The sequence below is a fragment of the Martes martes genome (genome assembly GCF_963455335.1).
Source record: "Martes martes genome assembly, chromosome: 10".
Taxonomy (NCBI): Eukaryota; Metazoa; Chordata; class Mammalia; order Carnivora; family Mustelidae; genus Martes; species Martes martes.
In genome coordinates, this window is record NC_137898.1 from 97,993,335 (window position 1) to 98,020,915 (window position 27,581).

Sequence of the window (27,581 nt, forward strand, 5' to 3'; positions counted from 1 at the left end):
GTTATGGAATGAGTAAGTCATAGGAATAAAAGTCACAGCATCGGGCACAAAGTCACTGCTATTGTAACAGCAATGTAATGGGACAGATGATAGCTACACTTGTGAACATAGCGTAATGTATAAACTTGTCAGATCACTGAGTTGTACACTTAAAACTAAAGGGACTTAGTCAACAATACTCAAATTAGAAAGAGAATATTTATTTCCAAATCAGTAGGGGAAAAAGTAACAAAACTCTATTAGTTCAATAGAAGATCTAGATATCTGTATATATAGAGAGCTATAAAAGTATAGAAAAATAGGGTGATTGAAAGGACAAATTAAGATGGGAGAAATAAATCCAAATATGATTATCACAATAAATGTAAGTAGCCTAATGTTGGAAATCCATTTGTGATAAAAGCCCTTTGCAAAAGGATTAGGAATAGGAGAAATTTCCTGTCTCCCCTCCCTGTCTTCCAAAAGTTAAGTATTTTTAATGATATGAATGTTAGAAGCATTCCCTCTAAAGTTGGGGAAAAAAGACCAGGATCTTTGCTACCTCTCACTATCTCCTCCAGGAAGCTAAATCCGAATTTTATTGAATGCACGTTTCATGCCTCCAAGTACAGCATACAGCACTGAAATATTTTGCAGATATGCAAAATTGTCTCCCTACTTTGAAAGTAAGCCCCTGGAAGGTACCTGTGCGTCATAGTACTTTCGTATCTTCTATAGCATTTTAGTGCTGGATTTAGTGCATGGCAGGTATGTGATAAAACACATCAGGAAAGCTCCCTGGAAGTGATTTTTTTTTTTTTAAAACCGCTTTTTCTTTTTTTCTGATTATAGAAGGAATATATTTACATTGCAGGGAACCTGAACCAGTCAGAAGTACAAAGATGACATTAGAAATAATCCAGCCTCTCTTGCCAGAAATAACCAGTTTTGACATTTTGGTGCATTTTTCTTTCTTCGTGCATAGTTTTACATAGTAGAGCTCCTATACCTCAGGTGTAAATTTGTACCTTACTATTTTCTTTTTTGTAGAAGTGTTTCCTCATAACTGTAACTTTTAATGGTTACATGATATTTAATGCCATAATTTACCTAAATATTTCCTTATTGTTGAGTTATTGTCATTTGACAGTATTTTTGTGCATACATATTTTTCTGTATTTGATTATTTCCTTAGGATAGGTTTTGTGCATACATATTTTCTGTATTTGATTATTTCCTTAGGATAGGTCAACACAGAGTTAGAGGTCGTTTCTTCCAAACATTACTTATAACCCTCAAAATATCAAAAAGATCAAAAAAGATCTTTTTTTAAATGACTAGTCCCTCTGTCCGCCAGCTCCCCCGCCCCCACTTAACTACAGTGGAAAAACTAGAGGAGACAGAGAAGAAGAAAAATACATTGAAAGTGGACTATTTGAGGCAGAAATCAGAGCCAACTGGGGCACCTGGGTGGCTCAGTCTGTTAAGCATCCAACTCTTGGTTTCGGCTCAGGTCACAATCTCAGGGTTGTGAGATCAAGCCCTGCCTTGGGCTCCACACTCAGTAGGGAGTCTGCCTGAGATTCTCTTTCTCCCTCTCCCTGTGCCCCTCTCGCCTCCCACACTTGCTGCTCTCTCTCTCTCCCCCATAAATAAAATAAATCATAAAAAAAAAAAATCAGAGCCAAGGACCGTGTTAGGTGATGTTTTCCTCTCCCCGACCATCCCCATGATGTGCCCACCCCCCATTCTCCTTCTCCCGTCTTCAGTAGTCTCTCGTTTCTCCTCTAGAAAAAACACTGAGAAAAGGGAGTTCTTACCATAATATTTCTAAGTTCTTATATTTTGTCTCTGTGTAGGTCTGCTTGGGTTGCTTCTTATTTTCCCTCGATCCATTAATATTTTTGTTAGTAGCAGACTGGGAGCCTTTCTGGCTCAGTGGCACTGGTCTCTCAGTAAGCTCATTAAGGAAGTTCAAGTCCATATTGGAAAGGGTGTTGAGGTGTAGCTGCCGATGTGATGGTCTTTTCTCTTCTCGGCCTCTGTGTCCTCTTTCTTTCTGAACATTCACCAAGTGATTTCCGGTAGAGTTTTTGTACAACACCTTGTCAAAAGCCTGCTGTGGTGCAGCGAATTTATTGGAGGTTGCTTCAGGCTCCTGGCTCCTAAGTGCGCCCAAGTGTTGTAAATCATTGTTAGGTGCATTCATAATTCCGATTGGCTCGTGCTTTACTGAAGTATCAGCAGGCTTATTCTGGTTGTGTTGCTGTCTGGGAGTGCTATTCTGGTTTCTGTGACTGACAGCCAGCTCTTCAGTCACCAGAGACTTCAGGCCATGCTGACGTTTATGCTGGTTTCGAATCTTGTGCCGGACTGGTTTTCTGGAAGGTTGCTGGCCATTGGTTGTTTCAGAAGATGGACCTCTCAGCACGCTGTTTGATTTTGCACTTTCATATTGAGACAGTTGTTCCTGGTAATCCTAAAAAGATATCTTTGGTTAATGTAAACTCAGATGATTGGCAGTCTTCACATTTTACTTAGTATTTTTTCAGACTAGGAGTTGAGACTGCTGGGAAGGTGACCACAGATTTGAAAGGAGATAAAGAGTCCAGTAGGTCCTTTCCTAATTTCAGGGTATGAGCGTGACTAGCTGAGAAAGTCTTCCTGGCAATTTCAGATTATGAATTTTCTAGAAAGAAGTAGAGAGCTTAGAGTGGGCTTGATATTTAAGACAACTCTTTGACTTCAAGTGTAAAATGAGGTGTTACCAAATGGGGGGTTAGGGGAAGGAGATTTACCTCCACAGGGCTACAAAGAAAGTGCAAATCTACATCGAACTATGCAAGTTTATTTCAACTAAGGCGAACATTTTAAAAAATCTCAACCGGAGAGGACATCAATGATTCGCTTTACCAAACAAGTACAAGTCGAATACAAGATGCCATTTAGATGATCAGATCTTCTTACTCATATAGGTCAGAAGCTAGAAATGACCTCTTCACCAGATGAAACAAATTAGATTTTATTCAGAGGATTATAAAAGAGTCTGCGCTGTGATAGGACATTTGTGAAGCCACAAGGGTTGTTTTGCTTCAGTTCCTTAATATAGCCTGTACTTAGGCAATCAAACATCTGGGGGAAATATTTCAATTTCAGAACGGTCTTTATGCTTTTCAAAGTCTTATAACAACAAATGTACTCCTGGTATAATAGATACACTATGTAACTATATTGTGCTAAGCCATTTAGAAATATTTTCCAAGGAATAAAGCACTCATTACTTTGTGAAAAACTAGCAGAGTTAAGAGGCCTTTGGAAAGAATGATTAACTGCTTAGTAAAAACAGTAAAATGACCATATGCATCAATGTGGTATAGAACTACAAATTATTTCTTTCTGAACACACATATAAAAAGAAATCTCTCTCTGTGCAACATTAATTGAAAAATGCCAGTTACCTGGGTCATTCGAGGGAATAAAAAAAAAAAAAAACAACCCTTAAAGTGAATAACTCCTCTTTTTGCTCAAACGGTTTCAGCTTGCTATGAAGAATGGTCAAATTACTGCAATGAGTTCAACTTTTCACTTTTCTGATACAATTACTAAGACAGTCTGTTCCATACAATATTAAGTGGTATTCTATTTCTAATGACATCTCCCTATAATGATGAGGTTGAGGCTGTTAAATTTAAAACAGTCCCATACAATACTACTTTGCATATCAGATCTTTAAGTATAAATGGCTTATCTGAAATTCAAAGCATGTTCTCCTCGCTTTCTGGAGGATTGGCCAGGTTCTGATGAGCTCATCTACACTTTGAATTTTTACCTGTGGCATTCCAAAAAAGGAAGAATTTCCTTCTCGTGTTTCAGTTGAGAGAAGGCTTCTTCCTTCCATGCAGTATATGGAGCCGCATGGGGGAAATGTGGGCAGGAAGGCTCTGCAAATAGATAGGCCACGAGCATCCTTCCTTATAGTGGACCCGGAAGAAAACTGCTACTGTATAGTCTTATCAGGTGTGTTGATGAAACACAGTGGCTATTTTCATGGCCATCATCACTGTTCATGAAGGTAAGAAACCAAAAAAGAAAACAAAAAACACCCACCTGTGCTACAATCTATAAATATTTATTGATGCTGATAATGTCATTTTATTATTTTAGAAGATTTTATTTATTTATTTGAGAGATAGAGAGTGCACAAGCAGGGGAGAAGAGCAGAGTGAGGGAGAAGCAGACTCCCCACCAAGCAGGGAGCCCAGTGCGGGACTCGATCCAAAGACCCAGAGATCGTGACCTGAGCCGAAGGCAGATGCTTAACAGACTGAGGCACCCAGGTGCCCCTGATAAGGTAATTAAAAAAAATATTTGTCAGGGGGTGGCTCAGTCATTTGAGCATCTAACTCTTGATTTCAGCTCGGGTTCATGATCTCTGGGTCCTATGATGCAGTCGGGCTTGACAATCCCCGTGGAGACTGCTTGAGATTCTATCTCTTTCTCTCCTTCTGCCCCTCCTCCCACTCATGCACACTTGTGCGAGCCTGCGTGCTATCTCTGTCTCTCAGTCATTAAATAAAGTCTTAAATAAAATGAAATTTTGTCAGCTTTTAACTGTTAGAAAAATAGGTGAGCAGGAATTTTTTCTGTTGCCATTGGATTATATGAGTCTCCGTTCTCTGTCCTCATTCCGACCAACAAAGAAAAAAGCTATCAGGAATTTTTTCCTTAGGTTACCGGACCTGAAATCTTGGGTTGCCACTTGGTTTTAATCATGTTATACCTTTGCAGCTGACAATTCAGATTACAATAGTACTCTTCGCAGGGTGCTTTGTCAACAAGGCCAAGGACTCATCATTTTATGAAACTTCAATTGTCTCAAGTGTTAAATCCGCTATTCACATAAGCGTAAGTGCCCAGAGATGGCATTTCAGTCCCCAGAAAGGAAGACATTTACGGGCTTGATGTGATTTCTCTCACCTTCTGAGCAGACTACTTGAGATCTGTGGTTTACTGAAGATTTATTACCCGACAATTGAGACATCAGGTGTCACTTTTTAGGTCGCAAGACCTGAGTTCCCTCAAGTTAATATACAAAGCAATTCTCAGGCTACTTAATCTCCACCAGCACTGAAATCCTCTATTCCATCCCGCTCTCAATGGGGTTCTTTTGTTACCAATACTCACAATCAGTCCATACTCCATGCACTCAGAATAACTGCTTAATGGCACTGGGTTTTCCCAGCACACACACAGCAGTGGCCATTGGTACAGCGTTCGCATTGGGGAATCCTGATGCCTGATGCAGGGATGATAACTTCTTAGTAAGATCCGTACTTAGTTATTAATGTTTGTTCATACTGTGCCATCCAAGGGCAGTTTGCCCCCAACCCTGTGAAAGGCAGTGTCTGGCTGTTTCTCTTTTACGGCTTTCCTGCTTCCAAGCCATTAACAGAGGGAAGGATGCACACTCTGTCTCAGCCAAAGGTTCATCTGCTTTAAAACAAAAGCCATTCTTGTTCTTTGTTACCCTGATCAGCCCTGAGGGTTGTGCCTGGGCTCTGCGTCTGTTGTGTTTATTAACAACAAAACACAAATAGTTGGGGGGGGTGTTATCAATTCTGTCTGATAATATTGAGAATAGAGAACGGGTATTAACTGGCTCTGCTTTTCAGCGTCAGTCAGGGAGGACTCTGTGTTCAGATGAAAAAAAGAAGCATAGCTCTCTTGATGGTGTTGGAGGCAAAACCAAAACAATAGCTCTTATAGTCATGTAATAATAGGAAGGGTGGGAAGATGACTTAGGATGTGATTACAAGGACTTTGATATCAATGAGTCAAAGATCCTCCGTACCTTTCACCCTGTCATTCCTTTGCCTTGCCTAGAAAGTCAAGAGTTATTTTAGAGTGGCAAGAAAGGAAACCGCCTATTTCATTTTTGGGGAAGCTTCATTTAATTAGAGAACTTTCTATTTTTTTCTGTTGACCACGTGCTCTGGGCCAGAGAAGGATCTGCTATCTTCTGCTCCCTCACGCTGGCCAGCAAAGGTCAGACCCTTAGGTTAGTATTGGGTCCAGTTCTGGACACACAATGAAGCTGGGATTTGGAAAAGGCGTGAAGGTTCACAGGGGAGCACAGAGTGATTCAGGACAAGACCTGTGTGGAAGGGTGAAGTGAAGAGGGGTGACTGGCTTTGAAGTAAGCCCTTAGGTCTGAGTAGGATGCTTACATAGAAAGAGAGGATGGTGACCATCAACTGTCAGTTGAAAAACTGACCACCGCCCCCACAATATTCTGCTCTGGCCACCGCTAAACTCTTCGTGGCGAAATCCTCTGGGCACCACTTTCTTTACCTTTTCATTTTTTCGCACAGAACGTTATTTCAGATGTAATTACAGGAAAACAAGACTAGCGTGGAGGACTCCCAAAACTGAGATTCATTAACACTGGGCCAATTTCATCTTCCTCTGTGTGTCTCTCCACCTATAGACAGATGGACACTCAAATGCACGTATGCGTCATTTCTGTGATATTGTGTGCATTGTTCCTACTGAGTTTTTTTCTGAATCCTTTGAGACTGGCATGTATGAGTTGCATGTTTCATTCCCTTTTCGTGGCACCTTTTTAAGCCCTGCAGAGTCTGAGCCTGCCCACTGATGTCTCTTTCTTGAGATTTTCAGGTCTTGGGTTCCATGACACTACTGAACCCTGGGCAGCCTTCTGTCTTGTCTCTCTGGCAAGCTCTTCATAGCCTCTCACCTTCTGCTCTCTTTCCTCTGCTTACCCTTAAAATTTAACCATCCTCTACCGGACCCTCCTCTCTTCTCCCACTACCTGTGATTCCGGGGGCATCTCAGCAATTCCTACAGCTCAGTCTACCAGGGAGTGGAATCTTACCATCAAATGTATGTTGCTAACTCAGATGTCCTTCCTGAGTTCTATGCTCTGATCACGTTCCTCCTCCAAACTCCACATCAGGCTCAGCACCCCTGTTCTCATGCCCTTCCCCCATTCCACCCCTCACTCCCCCACACCCCTCCAAGCCCCGGACGAAAGCCCTCCTTTTCTTCCTCAGTGGTGTTAGTACCACTAATCAGACCCTCAGAAACCACTTTCTCTCTCCCCCATTTACATTGTATCCAAACAATTGCTGAGTTTGTTAGTCTCACTCCTTGACCGCTTCTGGCAGGCTCTGAGGGGGCTGCCCTGACCCGAGGGAAGTTTCACGCCCTTGGTGGATTTACATCCGTCCACCAGACTGAAAAGCAAGCTATTGGTGTGCGGAGTGGGAGACAGACCCAGCCCCACCCTGAGTTCTCGTGTGATGTCTCGAGGGAACAGCCGCAAACCGCCCCTAACTGGTTTTGCTGTCTCTGCAATCTCATTTCCTTCCAATCTATGCTCTAGACCCTGGCTAGAATGAATTTTCTACCATGTTAAGCCTGATCACGTCATTAACCTGCTTAAAATTGGCCAGTGGCTTCCTGCCATTTGCAGGATAAAATCTGAAATCTTTTGGCCAACGTGAAAGCCTTTCACAGCCCCTACCTCTAGTTACCTGTCCAGCCCGTGTCACAACACTGCCCTCCCTCATACCTGCTCCGCCGGATGCTGACCTGTGGGTGAGGCTGAGGACACATGACGTCTCTCGGGCTCTCAGACCTCTGCTGCCACTTGCCTGTTTGCCATATTTTGATTCATTCTTCTAGGGTCAGTTCAGATGCTGTCTCTTTTCAGGAGACTTTTCTTGTCTTTCTAAGGCAGAATTTGGTGCTTCTTAAAGTTCCTACTGCAGGTTCAATTATTGCATTATAATGATCACATAACTGTCTTCCAGCTAAAGTTTTGGGCTCCTTGAGGTAGGGACCATTTTTTTTTTAATCTTTTATTACTTTATTTTTTTTTAAGTTCTTTTTTTTTTAACCATGTTTTTTTGGGGGCCAGACCCCTGACCCCGAGTGCCTGGAATATAGTAGGTACTCAATAAGTATTTGTTGTGGGAATTATTTTGGTTTCATATAAAGACATTTCTTATTAGTGGGAGCTATTCATTGTTACGTAGAGTCATCTAAAGCTTTCTTTCAAGAAAAAAAGTTTCAGAGAGGCCCATTTTCATGAAATGATTTTTAAATGTTTCTGTAACCAGTCAGTAAATATTTACTGAGTGTTAGCTTTGGGCACAGCACTGTGCTAAGAGATATAAAGAAACATAACCATCTTAAAGATTTTGTTTATTTGTCAGAGAGAGAGAAAGAGAGAGAGCACAAGCAGGCAGAGAGGCAGGCAGAGGCAGAGAGAGAAGCAGGCTCCCCACTGAGCAGAGAGCCCGATATGGGACTCGATCCCAGGACCCTGGGATCTTGACCTGAGCCAAAGGCAGCAGCCTAACCAACTGAGCCACCCAGGCGTCCCAAAACATAACCATCTTAACATTCAGGCAGCTTCTGGTGTAGTTGGTACAGAGGGAATACAGGTATAGCAGCTGGATATGATAAACCCAAGGGAGTGATCCAGCCCATGGGCACAGTGGTCGCGGATGGAGAGGGACAGATGGGACAATCCCCGTGAAGGATGGGGATCAGAAAGAAGGCTCTGCATTTGGGTAGTCAAACTGGAAAAAGAAAGGCAACGGAGCTGAGTGCCTGCCTCGCTGGCATATGCAGAGGGAGTTAAATCCATTCTTACTGAAGGGAAGCATCCCGAGGACCACTCTGCGTTGATTGTTATAGGTCTATGACCTTTAGATGTCTGGCTCCTCCTTGTCCTCATTCACAAGTGGGTTATGAACAAATGAATTCTCGTACACCCAGAGAACACACAGCATTCTTTTGGCTTCTTCCAGTTTTCTTCCATATAAAATTTTTGACTGCCTCTGTCAAAGGCCATGCCACAAATCAAGCCCTGTGATTATGTTATCACTGGCTGAGATGCTATAATTTTCTGTAGTGATGATTATGGAAGCTCTAGGTTATGAGAATCTTACATGCTTCAAATGGGTTTTCTATAATAATTTAAGTAACTGGAGAAAAATATCCTAGAATAATAGCATTTTGCTGCTGGGATGCATCTTGTAGTTCATTTCAGGCAACTCTTCATTTAATAAGGAAGAAACTTAAGGTGTGGGGGGAGTTGAGATTTCCCCAAAGTTCTGCATCAACTTATAGACAACTGAGGGCACCTGGGTGGCTCCGTCATTAAGTGTCTGCCTTTGGCTCTGGTAGTGATCCCAGGGTTCTGGGATCGAGCCCCGAGTTGGGCTCCATGCTCAGTGGGAAGCCTGCTTCTCCCTCTCCCACTCCCCCTGCTTCCTTCTCTTGCTGTGTCTCTCTTTGTCAAATAAATAAATGAAGTCTTTAAAAAAAAAAAAAAAGACAGGCGAAGGTCCAGAAATCCTTGTCTTCTGACCAAGGCCATTATCTGTAACACATGACAGAATCTTAAGGTGTTTCCCTTGTCCTCTCCATCCTGTTGGCCAAGTTCCCTGGGCTCTCTCTGAGGTCTGGCCTTGACCCTGTCCTCTACATCTCAACTGCCACGGGCATTTCAGTACCTCTCCACCTCTGGGGGTTGTCCTCCTGGCATCAGCTTTCAGGAAGCTCCAGGTGAATGACTGTTTTTATTCTTTTATTTTTATTTACTTATTTTTGCAACTCTGAGAGTGACCTGGAAACCACTGAGAAGGAAAAAAGATGATCTAGGCAGGCCCTCTTTTCTAAATTCTCTGAAACTGGAATGAACTTCATTTTTCTTAAACCTTTAGCACTGTACATAGTTTGAACTGATGGTGTCAGGCTTTCTAGGCTGGGTGATTATGTAGGGCTCACTCCTCTTTCAGCGGGGATAAAATCTGGTGTGAAAATGACTACTCCACAGAACTCCATACACTGGTTCCAGAAGAAATCATCTGCTAGTGTTTTTTTCTCTTCTAGAGAAATGGTCAGTGGGAACTATTTCGCAAAAATCTTCCCTAAAATCACATTATGATGTCAGAGTAGGAAACCCAGGGCCAGAAAAGGATGTTTTCATGCTAAATTACTTGTTAGTAGGCTTTCCCATCCTGCAAAAGGAGAGTTCAGGGATGTTCTGGGGATTCTCACCCATTTTCTTCGATTATGTTCCCTATCAGCTAGGGATGCCGTTAAGGAAACAGACTTGGAAACAGTGCAGATTTGGACAGTATTTTGCAGCTGTGACTCCCCCTGTCCCCCAACCCACATTTTCTCCAAGCCTTGCTTCTGTTTGGGGTTTTAACGCTGAATGTTTAAAGGGTGATGTGATGATTTTTCTTCTAGGAAATTTAGAAACTTTGGAAAAATGGGTAGACTTGGCAGGCTGAACAAGCAATGGCCCATCTGGGCAGAAACCAGTGTTACCCTCACAAGGGCGGGTCACTACTCTCAGGCATAAGAATAACCCTATAAGGGATAAGAAGTGAGTCATGAACATTACTCATATTTAGCCGTAACCCTTGAAACCCATTTAAAGTTCAATCTAGCAGGTAACCTTTAGCTGTTGGGCTCTTTGATGCCATTGGTCTTCAGGATTGATGGCAGCGTTTTCGCTCTCTTTGGCGTTCTGAATGGGCATCTTGTCAGTTACACTGATGGGGTAGGAGATCTAAGAGGGTAAAACATATAAAGCGTGTTAATGGGATTAGTTTTAAGTCTTAGAGCCATGAGGCTCATCTGTGTACTCTAGAAAGAGGTCCTGCAGGGTTACATTTTATTTTCAGTTCAAGGATATATCTTAGTCCTTGGGGACCTGGGTTGTTCCCAAGGAAAACAGGAATAAATAATGTTTTCTCTTATAGGCATGATGTGAGAATTGGTGCTTTGAGGTCAAACTACTATTTAGTTTAAATGTTCAGTACAGGGGTGCCTGGGTGGCTCAGTGGGTTAAAGCCTCTGGCTTCGGCTCGGGTCGTGATCTCAGGGTCCTGGGATTGAGCCCTGCATCGGGCTCTCTGCTCGGTGGGGAGCCTGCTTCCTCTGTCTCTCTCTGCCTGTCTCTCTGCCTACTTGTGATCTCTGTTAAATAAATAAAAAATCTTAAAAAAAATGTTCAGTACACACTGACGGGACCCAATTTCAGAACAGTTATTTGAACTAGATGTAGCAACAAATGCTGAGTGTAATAAGAGAAATAATGAATAGTGAAATAACACTGTGCTTCAAGATAATGAGCACAATAAAATAACAATGTTTAATATACATTGAATGTTCACGGTGTGCTAGTCACTGCCGTAAGCACTTAGAATATATTCTATCTGTCCTACTGTATTAAACCTTATTGCGTATGTATTACTATTACCCCCTCTTTTTGCAGATGAGAAAACTGAGGGACAGAGACATTAAGGAACTTGCCCAGAATCAGTAAGTGGAGGAGCTGGGCAGTCTAACTCCAGAGCCTCATATTTAGCAATTTTGAAATACTGTCTTTGACTTGCAGAAATTGTAATGCCGGCAGTCAGTGAATTTGAATGATGTAGATCGGAGGTTCTCAACTTTAGTTAGATGTTAGAATGACAAAATATCAGTGCCCTGGTCCCATTCCAGACCAATTAAATCAGAAGGTCTGGGGTGGTCCCAGATAGTTTTATACTTTATTATTGTTTAAAAGATTTTATTTCTTTGTGAGAGAAAGAAAGGATGAGAGCACGAGTGGGGTTGCGGGGGGGGGGGGGGAGTAGCGCGCTCCCTGCTGAGCAGGGAGTCCGACATGGGGCTTGGTCCCAGGACCCCGGGATCATGACCTGAGCCAAAGGCAGATGCTTAACTAACTGAGCTACCCAGGCGCCCCCAGAATCCGTCACGTTTGTGTTCAGATTCTCCTGCTGTTTCTTACTTTTACTTTGCATTTATGCAGACTGCTATTCAATCGGGAGAGAGGGGGAAATATTTGTTAAATATTAATAAGCCAGCATCCGACAGTTCCTCACTGCTCGATGCAGGTTCTGTGGCCACAAGCAATACCTGTCATCATTGCTGCACTCGAATGCATAGATATGGCAAACAGATGATATGGGAGTTTAGATACTTAAAGGTTGATCTGAAAATGGGAAAAAATGAAAATTGAGACTTCTTCATGCTTGAATATCATAGCAAATACAAGGGCAAAAAGTGCTATTGGATCATGGGATTTTCCTGATTTCAAATAGGAGTACTCGGGAGGCCTGGGTGACTCAGCTGGTTACGCATCTGGCTTTGGCTCAGGTCATGATCCCAGGATCCTGGGATCGAGCCCTGTGTCAAGGAGCCTCCTTCTCCCTCTGCCTGCCTGTCCCCCTGCTTCTGCTCTCTCTCTGACAAATAAATAAAATCTTAAAAAAATTAAACAGCACACAACATATTTTGAAAGATTACCTACTCTGCAAAAGGAACACTTCCCAACATCACGAAACAGTGTAACCTGCCACTTGTAGGTCAGGAACTGTGTGTCATGATGCCATCTCTCAGTCCCTCTCCCGATACTGGTTTAAGAAACACGAGGGGACTATAACAGTATCAGGTTTCATAACGTTGGCCCCTGTTATTGCAAAGGACTCTATCCCTTACTGCCATGATGTTAAAAGGAAACACCACTCAATTACAAGTAAAATCATCTCTTTACTGGACGAGAAGAAATGAAGGCCAAGAGAGTTTGGGGGTGGGGGGAAATCTAAATAGGCTGCCTAAGTGGGTGAGGAAATAATCCTTTTTCAAATCTCAAACAGGTGATGTCTTGGACAAAAATGTTATCTGGAGCTTGGGAGAAAAAATTGGGTTGAATCATAGACCCGCCGCCGATTTCTCTGGCTTTTGTAAAGGGGACTTGGTTTAGTTAATTCAATCTGCTGCTGGTGATTTCGATTGTTTGACTGCCCGGGACTTACACGTAGCTCTGGCAAAAAGTTTCCAAATTACAAATACATTGTCCTATGCTTTCTTTCCCCAGAGAGTGTAGGATGTGCGATATTTTCATCCACGGGCTGTTTGGGTGGAACTCGGTGTCAGAATCACCCCAGTGAGAGTCTCAGGGCAAGTAAAGCATACTTCTACATTATCTCTTTGAAAGTGGAATGGGACACAACCTCTGCCAGCTATTTTTTTTTTTTTTTTGTGAACCATTCTATTAATACCAATCAAATCGAGAAAATGATCAAATGAAATTGCATTTTGAGCATCATAAGCTGTGTAATGTCTATTCTGTTAAATTGGGGCCTATAATTGCTTCTCTACTGAAAAGATACAACAAAGACAGCAATCATGGCATGTCATTATCCCAGACTAGAAAACCGGCCTTTGCTGGGAGGACTTCAAAGGCTTGTGGTTCTCGAATTGCATTTGGCTGCTATTGATGAAACGCGGGCAATCCTGATTAGGTGTTTACACTGAGGTAAGGCGCAGAGCAGAGAGCCTGAGTGCCTGGGTCTAGAGCCATTAAAAAATTGTACATTATGTTCCTTGCTTTGAAGTGAGGGTTTGTAGGAAGGAAAGCAACTCAGATTGAGTACAGCTGAGCTAGATTGGGCGGCTACTTCTCTCTCAAAGAAACTCATCAGGTTCTTAGAGAATGGGCACCACACAAAAAAGTTGAGGCTTTACACTGAGAGCTGTATGTGAATTAGTGTCTCTGCACAGACACACACTGAAACATGTCTAGAAAGCATATTATTCTTAAGTTCTGCAATCACTGCAAGTTTTGCTCCTTTATTCCTTGATATTGTTTATTGTTTATTTTTTATTATCACGGACGTTATGCGGAGCCCCCCAGTTAACATATCCGTTTCCTTGTTATTCTCTGATGGTATTAACAACTAGCACATAGCCAAATTAAAATAGGCCAGAGTGTCTGATTTTTTTTCTTAAATGTATTATTTGCGTACCGTCACTCCAACACATCTGTTACTTAATTCCTCTCTTCGGGACCTAAGCACTGGATTCGGCGAGCATTGGTTAACTTGGCTAACGAGTGATCTGCTGTATTATTTCTGAAACATTGTGCTCTGTGGCAGTCCAAGCCCACTAACATCTCTCTCTTGACACATGGCGGGCGGGCGAGGCGGAGGCATGGCGGCACCAAGAGCCTGCCATTGTCAGGCTCCAACACGGATATTTTGCACAGCTGTTTGAATTATCTGGGGATTTGTATTCATGATTCAGCCATTAAGAGACAAAACACAGTGGTTAATACCATCAGAGAATAACCATTTGGCTCTGCTGTTGGTTACTTTCTCCATTCGTGCAGAACACTTCATAACACATTTCACATGCAGACGCTCCATCAGAATGTGATGACATTGAAACCATTGGAGATACTACTTTTTTGCATTCATTTTCCACATAAGGTCCTGCCACTTTTAAAACCCCCAAACTAATTACGCCAGCCACGGCCTTCAGTGCTTCCCCATTGCCCTTAATCTTTAAAGGTTTAAGGTCCTTCATTCTGTACTTCTTTTCACATTGTACTTTCTTAACTCTGTGGTTGGGTCATAGGTACCCTTGTTTCCGGGTTTGTGCATAGGCCATCTTTGCTGGGAAACACCTCTTCACCTCACTTATTCTGACCAATCCCATTCACCGCTGCTGTTCCAGCCTGGGCTGAAATAGAATTTCCTCCAGGAAGCCTTCCTTGACTCCTCAGAGATTACAACAAAGGCACCTGAGCTCATGGCTTTGGCACTTTGTACTTTCCTTTTTGTAACCAGTGTTGGCTCGGTAATGAGGTTTGTTTCCCCTCTAGACTGTAAGTCTCAGTTTTGGTGGGCTTGTCACATGAGCCTGGCACATACATGCTCCGTAAGTATTACTGAATGAAAGGTCTATCTACATGGAGCACTGAATTCTCCATTTACATCAGAATACATAGAATCTACTTGTTTATTTGGCTAGATTTATGGTTTATAATAAAGTCAGGTAGCCAGCCGTCAACAAAATAATGTGGAAAGCGGGACTTATCTTTCCCTTTTGCTTGCTCACTCTGCCCAGGACCACTGGGCCGTCACCGTTCTCATGTGCTGTTACCTCTTCGAGGAACATTCTTTCCTCAAATATTTGCATGATGTGCTCTCACCTCCTCCATGACCTCCTTAAAACCGTAATTTCCCCCCACCCCCAACTCCCTATTTCTCTGCTCTCTTTCTCTCCCTAGTACTTCCATCACCTACAAATACATGATTTATCTATTTTTGTCTATTGTCCATCTCCTCCTACTAGAAAGTTAGCCCCATGGGGGTTGGGATTTTTGGTTTTTGTTCAGTGTTATATTCTAAGTACCTAAGACAATGCCTGCTACCTAGTAAGGTCTTACTAAATATATGTAAATGAATGAAGCAATGAACTATTTTCAAGAATATGAAAGAGATTTTTAGGAATATCTTGTGTTTGATTAACCAAGTAACCCGAACTCTATCTGACACGACTAGGGATATGTAAGCGTGACCTCTGGATGGCCACAGAATTCAAATTACTCCATTACTAAAATCTTTCAGTGATTCCACGGCATGTAGAGGAAAGGCATAACTCCTTAGCACAGCAGTTCTAAAACTTGAGCATGCGTTAGAATCACTTGGAGGGCTTATTAAAGCAGATTGCTGGGCCTTACCCCAGAGTTTCTGATTCAAGAGGTCTGGGATGGGGCCCAAGAATTTGCCCTTCTAACAATTTCCCAGGCGATGATGATGCCACTGGGTTCCAGGGACCGTATTCTGAGAGCCCCTGCTTTACAATGACGTACCAGGGCCTGCATGAAAGGCACCTGCCAATTTCTCTAGCCTAAATACCCACACTCCCATCCTCACAATCTAGATATGTACAACACAAAAGTATTTGTCTTCTCCTCAACTCATTGGAGTCAGTAATCCTCTACGGTCCTTGCTTTAAGATCTCCCAACTGATACCCATAGCTGAGGCTCATGACTCCCCACTCCTCTCTAGGATGTCCTGGGATTTCTGTCCATCAGTTGGGTTGTATGCTTACCAAGAAGATTTTACAATTGTTCACAAACCTGTTTATGTCTATTGTATGTTTTGTTAAAATTACAACATGTATATATAGGTTAGATAATTTGGAGAAATCTGAGTGTGAATAGAGAGTTGTTATTTTCATGGCAACAAAGTAAAGTAATTTAGAATGGCTCAATAAAGCAAAAGGCAAAAGAACAACTTTGGAGGGTGGGACATGGAAAACTGAAAAAGGTTAGGGAAATAGTTATTTTTAAAAAAATCATGGGGCGCCTGGGTGGCTCAGTGGGTTAAGCCTCTGCCTTTGGCTCAGGTCATGATCCCAGGGTCCTGGAATCAAGCCCCGCATCCGACTCTCTGCCCGCTTCCCTCCTCCCCCTCTGCCTGCCTCTCTGCCTACTTGTGATCTCTCTCTGTCTGTCAAATAAATAAATAAATCAAAGTTATATTCTAGGTCCTTTCTTTAAAAAAAAAAAATGCCTCTTAAAGATTTACTTATTTATTGTAGAGAGAGAGCTCACTTGAGCATGGGGAGGGGCTCAGGGAGAGAGAGAGGGAGAATCCCAAGTTGACTCTGCACTGAGCAAGGAGCCCAATGTGGGGCTCAGTCCCAGGACCCTGAGATCGTGACCTAGGTTGAGATCAAGAGTTGGACACTTAATCGACTGAGCTACCCAGGCATCCTTGTACTGACTGACTCCCAATATGACTGCTTCCCACGAGGGCGGGAGATGCTAAACAGCAGATACACTGACAGCAGCAAAAACGACTGCAGACCCCTAGCAGTCTGGGGCATTCAGGGAAGAAGCAGAGCATCCTTCTTCCCATTGCCACAGCCAGGGACATTCCTACAGAGCCAAGTGCCATGGCCCCAGCCCTCCAGCACGTTGGTGAAAGCTGACCTGGGAAATGATGGCTTAGGTTAAGGTTCTGGTTTCTGCAAGGGCAGGCTTTAGTTACGAGGAAAGTTTCCTTTTCATGGATCCCTCGTTAGTAATGTTGACTGAATGGAGTGACACTCCATAGATCACACAATTCGTAGCTAAACCAACTAAGTGCTGATCAGCGCACACAGACGCCCGAGGAAATGCGTTATGCTGGGAAAAAACCATGAAGTTCAATTTGAATTATGCTGTCCTAAGTAAGTGCTCTTGTCGTGGTCACACAGGGCAGAAGAAAAAAAACCCCAATCAATGAAGATACAGAGCACTTACTCTATAGAAGAATAATTTTTATGAGTATGATGGAGGTGAGACTCAAAAATACTACCCAGGGGTGCCTGGGTGGCTCAGTGGGTTAAGCGTCTGCCTTCGGCTCAGGTCATGATCTCAGGGTCCTGGGATCAAACCCTGCATTGAGCCCTGCATCGGGCTCTCTTGTCCCAGCAAGAGCCACGAATGTACGTTGATCTTAAAATGGGTAGTGGATTTCTTTCTTTCTTTCTTTTTTGAGATTTTATTTATTTATTTGACAGAGAGAGATGGTAAGAGAGGGAATACAAGCAGGCTTCCCTCTGAGCAAGGAGCCCAGCCTGATGCCAGCACCCGGGGCTCGTGACCTAAGCCAAAGGCAGACCCTTAACGACTGAGCCACCCAGGCGCCCCAAAATGGGTAGTGGATTTTTTTTTTAAAGATTTTATTTATTTATTTGACAGACAGAGATCACAAGCAGGCAGAGAGGCAGGCCGAGAGAGGGGAGGAAGCAGGCTCCCTGCTGAGCAGAGAGCGGGATTCGGGGCTCCATCCGAGGACCCTGGGATCATGACCTGAGCCGAAGGCAGAGGCTTTCACCCACTGACCCACCCAGGTGGCCCTGGGTAGTGGATTCTTGATAGCGCTTCATTTTGTCTGGAAGACTATAGGGGACCGAGTAGCCTTTCTATATTTGTTTTCATAAAGTATCTGTAATTTCCAAGAGAAGAATAACAGGTCTAAAGCACCCTTCATCGGTCTTCAAAGTCACATTGGAATCAAGATAGAAAGGTAGCTCCTTTTTCAAGACACAAATGTCTTTTAATGGTAGCTCAGAAATGGACTCAAATTCTAACTAATGAGTTTCAGACAAACCCTGAACAATTCATGAATAAAAAAAGTAGGTCTTGAATATTCAGTGCAAAGTCACTGGCTGACGGTGATACTTAGGCGCCCTCTAGTGTGTTTTGGATTTTATATCAGTAGGAACCGGCCTTCCTTCACACGTCCTGTGATAGAGACCTCCTGGATTCCAAGGTGATTTTCCCAGGGCGTTCTAATGTACGATCAACAGATGAAAAATGCACATCGTACAAATGAAAAATGGCAAAAATAATTATGGGGCAGTTTAATTTAGAAACGGATGGTTCTGCTCTGAGCCATTATTTACAAGCAAAGAAGGCAATTTAGGTGACCCTGAGCGGTCAGTGGGCATGAAGTTACAAGAGTTATTACAAAATGTTGTGTCTTGTGAATCCAGAGGCAAGGTTCAAACATAAGAGCTATAGGGCGCCTGCGCGGCTCAGTCGTTAAGCGTCTGCCATTGGCTCAGGTCATGATGCCAGGGTCCTGAGATCGAGCTTCGGGGCTCCCTGCTGCAGGGTGGGGGAGGACCCTGCTTCTCCCTCTCCCACTCCCCCTGCTTGTGTTCCCTCTCTCACTCTCTCCCTGTCAAATAAATAAATAAAATCATTTTTTAAAAAAGCTATAAAAGGGTATCCAATGAAAAGCTGTGCTCCCATCCCTGTCCACCCTTCACAATTATCACCAGCATATCTTTCCAGTTTTTTATGCATACCTAATGAAACACAGAGCTTTATCCTTCCTCACTTTTTTACACTGTGTGCACTGTTCTGTACCTTTAATTTTTCCCTCAATAATAAAAAACTCTGGTAAGTTGTCCAAAACCGTTCATGGAGAACATCCTCATTATTATTATTATTTTTTTAAACAGCTACAATGTACTTTATTCTGTGGATGTACTATAATTTCAGTATTACCCACATGATCTCTGGGTAGTTTCCAATCTTTCTCTGAAAAAAGGCTGAAATGAATAATCTTGTACAGGAGTTATTTCAAAACTGCACATATATAACTAGGAAAAATTCCTAGGAATGTGATGTATTGGGTCTAATAAAAATAATCTTTGCTAACAATTACATAGTGTTGGCTATAAGGCAGGCATTGATCTAACCACACTACATATATTAACCTATGTATTTAATCTTCTTAACAATCCTGTGAGGAAAGTACTGTTATATATATGTATATATATATACATATATATACATATGTATGTACATACATACACACATATATGTGTATATATATGCACCCTTATGTGCCTCAGTTTCCTCATTCTTTAAAATATATATACACACATACATATGTATGTATATATACATATATATATATATTTTTTAAATATATATATTTAATATAAATTTTTAAAATATATATACACACATACATATGTATGTATATATACATATATATATTTTTTTTTTTTAAAGAATGAGGAAACTGAGGCACATAGGGGTTAAGCAACCTGCCCAAGGTAAGAGAGCAGGTGGCAGTGCCAACCACGTTGGCTCTGAAGTCTATTCTCTTCCATTATGTTTTACTTTTTCAAGGAGTATATGTATTTGTATTTTAAAGGGATATTAACAAATTATCCTCCACACCAGTTATACCAATTTCTTTTTTTTTTTTTTTAATTTATTTGACAGACAGAAATCACAAGCAGGCAGAGAGGCAGGCAGAGGGAGGAGGAAGCAGGCCTCCCGCTGAGCAGAGAGCCTGATGCGGGGCTTGATGCGGGGCTCGATCCCAGGATCCCGGGATCATGACCTGAGCTGAAGGCAGAGGCTTTAACCCACTGAGCCACCCAGGCGCCCCAGTTATACCAATTTCTTATCTTACCACCCTGATGTTGTACTTTTTTGCCTACAGCTTCATCAAACATTTGGAATTTTGTTGGTTTAATTATAGGTGAAAAATAGAATCCCAATGTAGTATTGACTTATATTTCTCTTCTAATGGCTGAGGTTGGGTATCTTTTCATGTTATTTCATAGATATATGACTTAATTTTTCTGTAAATTTTCTATTGACCTTTGGTCTTTCTGTATTTTTGTATTGGGATTTTTAGTCTTGATTTCTAGAAGCTCTTTATATATTAGCAATATTAGAATTTCATCTGTGATACGAATTAGAAATATTTTTGTTCTTTGTATTTTGACTCTCATGCTTTTTCCTATAGAAGTATTTTGTATTTATGTAGTCAGACTTATCAATCTTTTGTAGATTTTGGATTTTCAACCATTTCAAGGTTATGGGAGAATGTGCTTCTTTTTTTTCCCTTGTATTTTTGTGGTTTGATTTTTTAAAAATATTTGGTCCATTTGGAATTTATCTTGTTGTATGATATGAGTTATGGATCTGACTTCATTTTCTCCCAGATGGCTACCCAGTTGTTTTATTGAACAACGCACCGTTTCCTCAATGATTTGAGATACTGCCTTATCAAATCATAGTATCATCTCCTATATTCTCATATGTAGTTTTGTTCTGTTTCTGCAGTTTCTACTCTGTTCCATTTTTCTGTCTATATATGCATCAAATATCATCCTAGTATTTAATTATTGAGGATTTAAAATACACTCTCTGGTAGTGCTAGATTCTCTCATGATTCTTAATGTCCAGAGCTTTCTTTATTATCCCTGCTTTTATTTTTTCATCTGAACTTAATAAGCTTTTTGTGTTCTATTTAAAAAAAAAAAACAACTGTTGACATTTTTTGGGGATGTCATAAGCTTCTTAGATGTACTTTCAGATCTTCCCAAAGACAATACACAACTTAAGGCCATGTGTAATTCAACTGGGCCTAAATGCTTGTGACAAAATGATGTATTAAAAAGCTGCTTTTCGGGGCACCTGGGTGGCTCAGTGGGTTAAGCCTCTGCCTTCGGCTCAGGTCATGATCTCAGGGTCCTGGGATCAAGCCCCACATCGGGCTCTCTGCTCAGCAGGGAGCCTGCTTCCCCCTCTCTCTCTGCCTGCCTCTCTGCCTACTTGTGATCTCTGTCTGTCAAATAAATAAATTTAAAAAAAAAAAAAAGCTGCTTTTCTTCACTATATAACAGTAAGTGACATTTAGTCATTCATTTGGGATAGATGTCATTTATCTTTTCAGTATTTCTGGTTGTAAGACATTGCTCATCTCTTTCAAAGAAGTTAAGAGGAGAAAATAGCTTTTCAAACATGAAAACTTTCCAGATAGATGCTGCTTAATCTAAAACCATATCCTCCAAACATGCCACCTCCAATTCTACCTCCTGCTCGCAAATCAGAGAATAATCCTATTAGCCATTGAAAACCTCAGTGCTCTATGGCTACTGACTTACACAACTATGACTTCCAGTTTCTGGAAAATCCTGTATGTGTTTTATGTGTAGTCCATGGGCCAGCAGCCTTGACATCACCTGGGCACTTGTTAGAAATCCACACGCCTGAGTCTCACCCCAGACCTCCTGGATTAAAATCTGTATGTTAACAAGATTCTGGGTGGTTCATAAATGCCTTAAAGTTTGAGGGGAAAAAGAGATCAGTGGTTCTCAGTGGGCCCGACAGCAGAAGTGGCATCACCCAGAACTGTGTAGAATTAAAATTCTTGGGTCCCACCCTGTACCTACTGAATCAGAAACCCTTAAGTTAGGTCCAGCAGTCTGTTTTAACAAGCCCTCCAGTTTATTCTGATTCACACTAATGTTTGAGAATCCCTGATGTAAAGCAATGGTTCTCAATCTTGGCTAAGCATTAGAATCACTTGGGGAGCTTTGAAAAAAAATCCCCATGCTGACAGTGCACCCCAGATTAATTAAATCAGAAATTCAGGGCTTCAGGTCAAGGAATCAGTATTCTTTTAATTTTCCAGATGATTCCATCGTGAAGCCAAGGATGAGAACCACTGCTCTAGTTTGGATAAGTGCGTCTCAAACCTGGCTTCACATTAGAATCACTTGAAGATCTTTGAAACAAAAATCCTGGTGCTCAGGGTCTTACCCAGAGATGTCAGTTGGTCTAGGTGAAGCCAAGAATCACTTTTTAAAATTAGTTTCCCATTTTCCCTTCACATAAAATTTGTACTAAAGAAAGTAAGTCTGGAGGTGGTGGAAGAGGTCCATTTTTCATTCCCCGTCTATTTACTGAGACCTTACAGTATGTTAGGCTAGTTACCATGAAGATTGAAAATAGGCACAAATCATACTTCTTGCCCATAAGGAAACCTATAATCTGTACGGACAGAAAGACCTGCACATACATCATATGCAAATAATGACTTGAACATACTGTTCAATGCTATTGAATATAATTCAATAAAACAGTTACAAGTATCCTATCACTGTTAAGTCAAACTAATTTCTATCCTTTTTAAAAAGGAGTAAGAGGAAGGAAATGTATGTTGGAAAATGGTGAAGAAACAGTTTTGAATATAATTAGCAATCAGCCCTTAGACATTTGAACCTGGAGAAAGTGGTAGACAAGGTCAACGGCCACTTCAAAGACTAATTTATGAGCTTAAAGATTGAGCAAGCCAAAAATGCTTTAAAGTTTTCTCACTCCCTAACAAGAAATTGTGCTATGGAATCACTGTAAGTCAGCTCACCCCAATATTGTTTGTAAATGAAGTTATAACTACTAAGAAAAATTAGCAATTAAGAAATCAGCAATTAAAGAGTTTATAATAAAGCTATTTTCCCTTTATTATTAGAGATATAACTTTCTTCTGGCCTATTTGTCTCTCCTTCTAGACTGGCTTCTTTTGAGAACACATTTAAAAATAAGTGAAAAATATTGTTCTAGTCTGGGAGAAATTACTGGTTATAAATACTTCTCACAGATAATGGACTGTGGAATTTATATATTTTTTAAATTTTTTAATTTATTATTATTTTTTAATAAACATATAATATATTTTTATCCCCAGGGGTACAGGTCTGTGAATCGCCAGGTTTACACACTTCACAGCAATCACCATAGCACATACCCTCCCCAATGTCCATAACCCCACCCCCCTCTCCCGACCCCCCTCCCCCCAGCAACCCTCAGTTTGTTTTGTGAGATTAAGAGTCACTTATGGTTTGTCTCCCTCCCAATCCCATCTTGTTTCATTTATTCTTCTCCTAGCCCCCTAACCCCCCATGTTGCATCTCCACTTCCTCATATCAAGGAGATCATGTGATAGTTGTCTTTCTCCAATTGACTTATTTCACTAAGCATGATACCCTCTAGTTCCATCCACGTTGTTGCAAATAGCAAGATTTCATTTCTTTTGATGGTGCATAGTATTCCATTGTGTATATATACCACCTCTTCTTTATCCATTCATCTGTTGATGGACATCTAGGTTCTTTCCATAGTTTGGCTATTGTGGACATTGCTGCTATAAACATTCGGGTGCACGTGCCCCTTCGGATCACTACGTTTGTATCTTTAGGGTAAATACCCAGTAGTGCAATTGCTGGGTCATAGGGTAGTTCTATTTTCAACTTTTTGAGGAACCTCCATGCTGTTTTCCAGAGTGGTTGCACCAGCTTGCATTCCCACCAACTGTGTAGGAGGGTTCCCCTTTCTCCGCATCCTCACCAGCATGGAATTTATATTTTTAAAGGAGCAACCAAGCAAAATTCAAAATTTCATATATTTTATGAAAGGTGCATTAACATCTAAAATTGGGACAAATTGTTGATAATTATTTTGCATTCAGCTAACTGTTTTGATAATTCAGCTGAATATACTACACCCATTCCTCTGTTTTATTATCAGTTACAAAGGCAAGGATGTTACAATAATCCTTTAAGACTATAAAGGGACTTTCTGAATTAAGAGAAAATCACAAATTTTCATCTACCTCCTTTTCATGTTCTATCAAAAAATACTTAACAGGTTAGAACAGGTTAGAGCATTTTATATAATACCAATTTGAATTTGGAATAGGTCTAAGGACATTCCCATGTAATGTAATAACCTTTCCTTCATATTTGAAAATGACCTCACAGTAGGCAATGAATTTCAAGCTGATCCTCCCAAGAAGGATGGTGGATATACTGATCTAGCCATTCTTTTCATACGTCCATGGACGTGTCCACTAGGAGTTGGTCTGATAGGATCTGAATGCCCATGAAATAGAGTTAAGGCTACTGATTCCAATAGATTTGAATCCGTCATCCGGGATAGAATTCACTCTTGAAATGATCAGATGAGAAAGGGAGGGCACTTACTGTTCTGATTTTATAGATGGAGAGACTAAAGTTTAATTATATCATTTGCACAGAATAAAGGATGGTATAGTGATTATCTGTTGTGGTTGGAAAGGTAGTAGAATCATCTGGATAATTAAAAAGAAAAAGCAAGGGGTGCCTGGGTGGCTCAGATGGTTAAGCATCTGCCTTTGGCTCAGATCATGATCTTGGGGTCCTGGGATCAAGCCCCACATTGGGCTCACTGCTTCGGAGGGAGTCTGCTTCTCCCTCTCCTTCTGCCCTACCCCCGACTCCTGCGTGCGTGCTCTTGTGCTTTCTCTCTCTCTCTCTTGCATGCGCTCTCTCAAATAAATAAATCTTAAAAACTCCCAAACCACCACATGCTATATAGCCTGCCGCCGTCCTACCACCACCCAAAATGTATATAAAAATCGAAGCTGAGGATCACTTGTGTGCGTGTTGCCGTTACTGACGTCAGTGTGTCGTGTCACCTCCAATGTATTGGGACATTTAAAAGAGTTGAAAGTCAGTGGTTGTTGTAGAAAGAAAGGCAACCGACACAGGAAGTCAAACCTTCAGTCCTGATTTTATCTAATGGAGTATGCAATTAAAAAAAAAAAAATCCATGGTTCCCTGAATGGAAATGTTTTGGATATATTAATTGAATTACAGCACTGTAAGCCATTGATGGCTTTGATTTTGCTCTTAAGAATTAGTGGAATGAGGGGCACCTGGGTGGCTCAGTCTGTTAAGCATCTGCCTTTCATCCGGTGATGATCCCAGGGTCCTGGGATCAAGCCTGGCGGGAACCCTGCTTCTCCCTCTCCTTCTGCCTGCCACTCTGCCTGCTTGCACTCTTGCTCTCTCTGTCAAATAAATTAAATCTTAAAAAAAAAATTCCCCTGATTCTTCAAAGAGGAGCAAGGGATAGGGCATTGGTTTTACTCAGCCGCATGGTTATAATGACATCACCATCTCAAAGGAAATGATCTCCAGCCATTGCAAACAAAGGCACATTCCAGGCCAGTAGTGCTTGGAGGAGATTAATAAGTAGCACTTACATACCTGTTCCGGGAGAATGTCCCCCCTTTTTTTATTGTGAAGCTGAAGATAAGAATCCGTTTTAGGAGTAGGTAATCCCAAAGTCAGCTTGTTTTTCTCCACGAAATATTGTTTGGACTTCCTTCGCCGACGGCCACGCGATCCTGGCAGGAAAACCTCATGATGTGAACTTGAACTCTTCAAGTAACGAGAGAGGTTGCTGGACTTCTCCGCCGGATCACTGTCGCTCAGCTCCGAAAATGGCTGGCTGCGGTGGGCACCCCGCTCATAGTTTGGGCTTAAAAATTCACTGCCGAGTAAGGAGGCAACGCTCTGGGGGCTACTCTTGGGTTCACCTTTCTCCCCGGAGAGTTCCATTGACGTCTCCTTGGAAGGGTACAGGGGATCCGGAATCAGATTTTCAGAAGAGCTGTCTACAGACTCTGGTAATGCGTCCATAGTCAACAACTTCCTCTCCTCTTTCTTACTCTTCCAGTTCGGGTCATATCGGAGGTCTGAATATTTGTCTTCTCTTGGTTGGTGGCTGCCCAAAGCAGAAAGGAAATGTCAAGTCCTTAATTAAAACGAATTTGCGCGTTACGTTTAATTATCTTAGTTGAATCTTTCTCCTATAATTTTCCTTTTACTACCTACGTATCGAAGACATAACTGAGGCTCAAATTAGGTTTATGGAGTACACATAAGGGCAAAAGGTTTTAATTATACGTTCATTAAATTAGGGAATAAAAATGGGGGATAGTTAATTTATGAATGCCCAAAACCCGCTGAAAATCACACACCAGTGAATCGCTGTGGTTCAAGGGGAGCTATGACTTATGCACACCTTAAACACTTCAACTAGCGAAGATAAACCTGATTTCCCATTTTGGCCAGTGACAGATACATTTGGGTGCTTATCTGGGAAGAAAATGCCATTATTGCCTGGATGAGCGTTTCCTCAGTCTGCCCCTCCTGTGAGGGGATGCAAGATTTATCTTTACTGAATTCCTACCTAGGTTCATCCTCCTTTAAAGTATTTTGCTTTTCATCTTGTCTTTGTAGATTTCAATGCTTGTACTGAAGAAAGAGTCCCAATGTTTGGAACCAGACGGTGGCTCACAGAAAAGTTCTTAGTTTGTATTCTCTGGGTTTGTCACATGGATGCACAGAAAACAGAACACAGGTCGGCTGTAGGACTGCCCTACTTCAGCAAAAGGTTAAACATATGGTCTCATGATAGGGACACGGGCTAGTCCATAATCAGGGCATATGATCCCAAGTAAACTCTTCCCTTTTCCTCATGACAGTCTCAATTTGTAAAGCACCTCCTAGTCTTAACCAAAAAAAGAAAAAAAAATGCTGGTAATATGGCATGTTTAATGGTCCCTTTGATCTTCAGAAGCTAAATGGGAGAGATTTTCCTTCCTTGAGTATAGTAGATGCAATCCTCTAATCAAAAAGAAAATGTAAATCACCTAGGCTTTTTATGCTACTTGATATTCCCGTTTACAGAGGACATAATTTTATGCTGGGTAAACAAACGAATGGTGCCCGGGCTACTGATTTACTTCTCTTAATGTGGCCCTGGATGTCTTTTGATTTGAGGTAAAGCAAAAATTAGAGTGAAAAGACAAAACTCCTGTGTGTTGCTGAACTGTCATTTTGAATGAAGATGGAGAACTTCTTGGGACACCTGGGTGGCTCAGTCCGTTAAGTGTCTGTTTTCGGCTCAGGTCATGATCCCAGGGTCCTTGGATCGAGTTCTGCGTGGGGCTCCTTGCTCAGTGGGGAGCCTGTTTCTCCCTCTCCCTCTGCCGGCCCCCCTGCTTGTGTATGCTTTCTCTCTCTGACAAATAAATAAGTAAAATCTAAAAAAAAAAAGAAAAGAAAAAAGAAAAGATGGAGGACTTCTTGGAGTAGGCTGCTCTGCTTTCTCCACCAAGGGAAGAAAAATGATATTCTCTTCCAGCAAAATGCCTGAATGGAGATGGTGCACATTTGTTGGGAAGTTGGATATCAAATTATGCAATTCACCCCATGTTCTAAGCATCACGGGCTACCTGCCTCTGGGTTTTTTGAGGAGGAGGTTTCTCTTGTGTGATGTCTTGTGAACTCACACTGTGTTTTAGCCTTGTCTAGAGAGCCTTTGTTCTCTAGGTCTCGTTGGGCATAGCGTGGGGACATGGAGTGGTCCAACAGGGCACAGTCTGGACTTGGGACTGGACAGACCTGGGCTCAAATTCTGGGTCATTATCTGTGCATGAAATTATGCCATCTCTGAGCCAGTTTTTCTTGTCTGTAAGTAGCAACTACATTCTGGTTACTTCTCAGGGTTGCATAAACATCAGAATGAGACAGTGTATCTTAATGTTCTGTATTTGTGCTT

At 41.7% G+C, this 27,581-nt stretch overlaps 1 protein-coding gene across 4 annotated transcripts in view; it reads right to left on the bottom strand.

Moving 5' to 3' along the window:
* JHY (junctional cadherin complex regulator) overlaps nt 1–27,581 on the bottom strand; it is a gene marked incomplete at both ends in the record, with an annotated part of 52,348 nt that overhangs the window by 12,482 nt on the left and 12,285 nt on the right. For 2 of the 4 annotated variants that reach the window (XM_080816933.1, XM_080816931.1), the window contains 3 exons: nt 1,800–2,458; nt 10,481–10,594; nt 25,220–25,739. In XM_080816933.1, the coding sequence (XP_080673059.1) occupies nt 1,800–2,458; nt 10,481–10,594; nt 25,220–25,739 (1,293 nt within the window). The remainder of the gene's footprint in view (nt 1–1,799; nt 2,459–10,480; nt 10,595–25,219; nt 25,740–27,581) is intronic. The other 2 variants (XM_080816932.1, XM_080816934.1) reach the window with 2 other exon arrangements.